Source organism: Mesitornis unicolor, unplaced genomic scaffold (genome assembly GCF_000695765.1).
Source record: "Mesitornis unicolor isolate BGI_N332 unplaced genomic scaffold, ASM69576v1 scaffold15593, whole genome shotgun sequence".
Taxonomy (NCBI): domain Eukaryota; kingdom Metazoa; phylum Chordata; class Aves; order Mesitornithiformes; family Mesitornithidae; genus Mesitornis; species Mesitornis unicolor.
In genome coordinates, this window is record NW_010175467.1 from 1 (window position 1) to 5,579 (window position 5,579).

Below are 5,579 nucleotides of genomic sequence, written 5' to 3' on the forward strand. Positions count from 1 at the left end.
TGGGCCGGGAGCTGTGCCTCGTGTGGGTCTGCTTCGACGTGCTGTGCTGCACGGCCAGCATCTGGAACGTCACCGCCATCGCCCTGGACCGCTACTGGTCCATCACTCGCCACCTGGAGTACACGCTGCTCACCCGCCGCCGCATCTCCAACGTCATGATCGCTCTCACCTGGGCGCTGTCTGCCGCCATCTCCCTCGCCCCCCTCTTCGGCTGGGGGGAGACCTACAGCCCTGAGCTGGAGCGCTGCCAGGTCAGTCAGGAGCCCTCCTACACCATCGTTTCCACCGGTGGGGCTTTCTACCTGCCCCTGTGCGTGGTGCTCTTTGTCTACTGGAAGATCTACAAGGCGGCCAAGTTCCGCGTGGGGGGCCGCAGGAGGAACGCCGTGGTGCCCCTGCCCGAGGCTGCCCAGGTAAGGGTGTGGACAGGGAGGAGGATCCCCGCCGCCTCCCCCAGGCACCTGCGCTCCTGCTTCCCGTCTGCTCCCAGTGTCACCCCTGCATCGTAGGTTTCGGCACAGTGAGACATGTCCTGGGGTTCTCGTGTGACTTTAGCCCTGTTACAGCACGGACCTGAGCGGTAATTAGTCAGAAGGTGCCACTCTTGGAGAAGAATTTTATTCTTTTTTTTTCCTTAAGTGTGCTACAAGAGTAAGTCACAGGTTTATTCACTGCCATTCTGGAGAGCCATTTAAACATTATCTCTTTAGTCTGAATTTGCTATTCCTTGGGGTTTTTTCCTTTTTTTTTCTTTTTTTTTTTTTTACAGTGTTGTTGGGGTAAACAAAGACATATACAGATCCCTACATCATGTACAGGGTAAATGCATGTACAGTTTTCTGCCAGCGCTGACTTTGTGAGGGCTCTGTCAGCATCTGAATAGATTTTAATAAGTAAGTTATACACTTTGTTTCTGTGCTTGGGCTATTTTACCTTGAACAGGGGGAATATACTGCTCACTGCATAGTACTGAAGCAATGAGCAGTGAATTGTTTCTATTTTAAAATTACCAGCTGTCTTAAAAACCACATCTTCTCCTCCTTATCCCAAACATTGCCTGTAATCCTGCAAAGCCCAGCTCATGTGGGAGGTCTCATTCATTTCAGGGATACACCTAGCTGACCGGAAAGCTGTGTCCCTGTGGAAGGGCTGGGGTTGGCCCCTTGTGTCCCATTAAGTCAGGCTCTCTGCATGATGATGCTGTCACCTGTGCCACATCCCCAAGGTGCTCAGTACTGCTGTCTGTAAATTCTCTGCTTTCTTGTCACATACCCTACTTTCTTTCGTAACTGTGGAGGAACTGATCCTTCACAGTACCTTTTTGTGATTGCATGTTGTAATTGCTAAATCCAATCCCTTCCCAATGCCAAAAGATGAGCTGTGTGAGCAGGGCTTCACTTCTCTCCCAAATCCTTCTAACTTTGATTCGGAGTCATGATAGGAACAGTGTTATTCTGGCCATGAATCCAACCAAAGTCTGTAGGTGGTATTCCCCAGTTCTAGCAAGAGATATCAGCACTGGCAATTGTAAGTGAGCACACTTGCAGATTTGGGTCCTATGTCTTGAAGATGTTTATAATATGAATTGATTTATGAAGCTGTCTTCTATGCAAAAGCAGAAAATATGTTAGGAAATATGAGAATGTTTCCTCTTGTGGCATTTTTTTTCCCCTATGGCCTTCATCCCCTTGTTCGCACCAAATTTCTTTCCATGTTGTTATAAGTATGAGAAATGTATTGCTTGGAGTTAATGTATAATATTTCCAAGCACAAAAGCTAACTGAGTATTTACAGTAGTTTTGCATGCCCTGTCTTTTACGTGCACACATACTTGTTGGAATCTAAAATTCTGGGAAGCTAAACAAGCTGAGGCATTGCTGCTTAAATTTTAGCCTATAGAGAGACGAGTTGGTGGTGTGTCAGATTTAACAAAAAGAAGTCTGGCTCCTAATTGTCATCATTCTGTGTCACCAGCCCTTGCGTGGGCACAGCTAGGCAGGCAGGTAAGTGCTTTTTGCTGATGCAGTGTCTGGGAGCTGGTTTAGGCTACACTGACAGAAGAGCTTCTGTGTGAGCTGAATTCCCATTTTGGAGGGGCTGCCAGTGTAGCTGTTACTGCAATACCAGGAAATGCTCAACCCAGTAGTTCTTCATCTTTCTTGTATTGGCAGTGATTGACAAACTGACTTTATAACAGTGAATCTTGAGTCTGCAGTTGGTGTGTAGTGGCAGGCTTCCCCGTTGTCCCAGCAGCTTCATTTGCTACCTTAAATTAAAACACTTCTGTGGTTCACATGCAAACCATAACTCATCACCTAAAGGAAGAGCTGATCCCAGCTGCACATGTGTACATTTAATAAACCCGTGGACTGAGGGAGCTAGCATTCAGGATGCATTTGTTCTCAGTTTTCTTTCTAAGTTAAGAGACTGAGACTTACTCACTGTTTTATCCTGATTCCATTTAACCTTACAGGAGCAGGATCCATCGTGTTCACAGGAACAGCAGGAGTTCCCTAGTGAATTCTGTAGAAGGATCTTCAGATACATCATTACTGTTCCTTTGGCAAAACTAATTTAAGATGCAAACACAAAGATAACATTGCCAGGGTAAGTGGCAAACCTAGTGAGGTGATCCAGCTTTGCTCCCCTACATCCAGGGGTAATTAGGCTGTCAGCATTGTCCTTGTCCTTCTCTCTGATGGGGCAAACTGTGTATGTGTGTATGTGACTACACACGCAAGAAGGGCAGTTGTCTCCGAGCTGAGAGCTGGCTTATGTACATTATGTTTCTATACTCATAAATGCTCTGAACAAAATAGTTACAAAATAACTATTTTGAGTAATATTTAACATCTGAAGCTTCTGGTTTTAATGAAAGCTTATTTCTTACTTTCCCTCCAAAGAAATTGCAAAATTGAGACCCTAAATTAGGCTGGTGTAATTGTCTGCTAATTATGAAGCTCCTTAAAAAGTGAATTCTAGAGTCAATACTGACATCAGTGACCCTCATGTGAAAGAACTAGTGACATTCTGTCACTGACAGAGAACTAGACTCTGTCACACCTTGTTGACAGTAGGTAATAATTCTCTGTAAAGAGTTGAAATAAATGAGACTGCTTGAAAAACAGCAGCTGCTGCTGGGTAGTGCCCGTTTAAGCCAATGAAGTCACTTGTAACACAGGTTTTACCCAGCAAGAACAAGGATGGCAGAGTCTGAATGTCAGGTTTACCTAAAGGTAGCAATTGCAGAGTCAGGTCACATTCCACCTGAGGAGTTAAAAGTGAAGTTGTGCTGATGGTTTTTGTTGTTGTTGTTGTTGTTGGTTTTTCCTTTCACCCCTCTCAAAGTACCTTGTATGGTGTATGAGTAATTAGGCATGATCCCAATGTTTTATGAGAGTCCTCCCCACTACCTTGGTAGTATCAGGCCCCAGAGCTCCCACATCACCTTGGCCGGTTCACCCTCTCCGACCCACATAACCAGTCAGGACAATATGGGAAAGAAAACAGATTCTCCTTCTCTGAAGGAGTCACAGGCCTTCTGTTTCTTATTTCTGCCTCTGTACGAGAAGAGATGGGTCAGGAAATGAAGTGTAACTGTCTGGAAGAATGGCAGCAGATGTCAGATAGGAGAAAGATGAGGAAGGAAGTGGAGTGGAGTGGCTAGCCATTTCCTGGGAGAAATGCAGAGCTGTTCCTGCTTACGGCAGAATTAAATCCTGTGAAAGAAAGCAGTGTTCTTTTCCCTGTCAAATGTACTGTTTGTTGTAGTGGTGGAGCATCCAAGAAAGTGTAGACATTCCTATGTTTTGATCCTTCGTTGTACATTTCAGTTTCTCATGTTCTTGTTCAAAGAGCGAGAAGCTGCACCGAGGCAGTAATGATCTTTTCCTTTGCTGAATTAAACTGTAATATGCAAAACTCTGATTTTATGGTAGCAAACCAAATTTGATTGATTGATGTTTATCACCTTTACTGTTATTTAAATCAGAAGCCTAGAGTTCTAGTACAAACACATACACACTACCTACCACAAAGGACCAGTAATAACGATCATTAAAGCTCTAAGGAACATTTTAAATCAAAGGATTTTATCAGAACCTCCTTGGTGGCTTGTTTTTTGTAATGCTGCTGGGAACACAGGAATTGGGAACATGCAGCTCTAGGAACATGCAGCTCTTTACAGGGGACAGCCAGAAGTGGCATTGAACTGTAACTGCTGATCAATGTACAGAAGAGTGAATTCTGAAACTAAAACCAAGCTCCTTTGTGTCGGTATAAGAATTTGTACTTGGAGCCCTTTTCCTTCATTTAACTCTCTTTGCTATACTTGGATTGAGAAATGGTTGTATCAGCACTTCTCAGAGCCTGCTGTCCTGTGTTTCATGAATTCTGCCCTCAGAGCAGCAGTCCTTTCATACCAGTGTTTTTCACCTCTGCTCCTGACTCGCAGCTCCTGGAGCAGAGCCCGAGCGGAGGGAAGGAAATTTGTGCCCGAGGCGTAGTGTGCTGCTGGCCACTGAGTGAGAACAGTGTGCAATGCCGTGCAGAGATGCTCACATATGAGAGCTGTCTCCAGTATAAACTAAGGCATCTTCATGGATTGCTTTAATTTACAGTCTGTGACCACCTTTTCCCCTGTAACAGCCTGCTTGCTAGCACTCATCAGTACGCCGAAAATGGGGGCCAAGGTTTTATATTGGGCTTGTCCTTTGTTCCGTGTGGCACAGGGATAGCAGTCAAGTATTGTGACAGGTTAGAAATTGGAGTGGTGCAAAGCCTCCAGGATGAACATTGGAAACTGCAGATTTGGTATAGTCAGAGCCACGTTAGCTCAAGAAAATCACAACTGGCAAGGCTGGAAAGCAGCCACATAATCTTATTGTCCTGTGCCCCTGTTCAGACAATGTAAAAATACAGTGGATTACCCCGTGTTTGCATAAGCGGGGGAATCCTTTAGCATGGTTCCCCCGCGAGCACCGTGTACCTACAATAGACTAATTTACTTTCCATGTACCTTGTGTGGGTTGTCTTATAACAAACAGCCTTGACGACATAGTCTTGGAGGCTGATAGTTGTAGCAAGGATAATCTTGCACCAACCAGGCCAGGGAGATGAGTCAGGTCTGCAGTAAATCATGTAAATGAAAAAAAAAAAGACATTATAATGACAGGATGGACTTCACCATCTACGGAGCACAGCACAGCAATGCTGACGCATTTACAGAGCATTGAGACAGGGCCACTGAGCCCAGGGCCCCGCTACAAACCCTGAGCAAAGTCTGGGCCTTTTTGAGACAGAACGAGCCAGGAGCAGCTGGGCAGAGGATCCCAGGTCTGCCAAGTGGCAGCGCTCACGCCAGGGCTGGCACTGGGAACAGGACCCCATGCCGGGAATGCCAGAGGGGCAGCTGTCGCGGCAGGCGAGCCCGATGGAGAGTCAGCGGAGCGAGGGTCGTTCACAGCGTGTGTGGCTGCTCAGCTGGGAGTGGTGCACGGGGTGAGCTTTGGGCACCGGTGATCACAGAAAGCTGAGCTTTCACACAGCCTCAGAGGTTTAAACGCTTGTGTGAGTCCTGC

General features: G+C 46.0%; 1 protein-coding gene across 1 annotated transcript in view; it reads left to right on the top strand.

Annotated features, from left to right (window-relative positions):
* Positions 1 to 5: 5 nt before the first annotated feature.
* The window catches only part of LOC104538262 (5-hydroxytryptamine receptor 5A-like), a gene marked incomplete at its 5' end in the record, with an annotated part of 8,365 nt that continues 2,791 nt past the window's right edge, over positions 6 to 5,579 (top strand). Inside the window, one exon of the mRNA XM_010181404.1 lies at positions 6 to 413. Within this exon, the coding sequence (XP_010179706.1) occupies positions 6 to 413 (408 nt within the window). The remainder of the gene's footprint in view (positions 414 to 5,579) is intronic.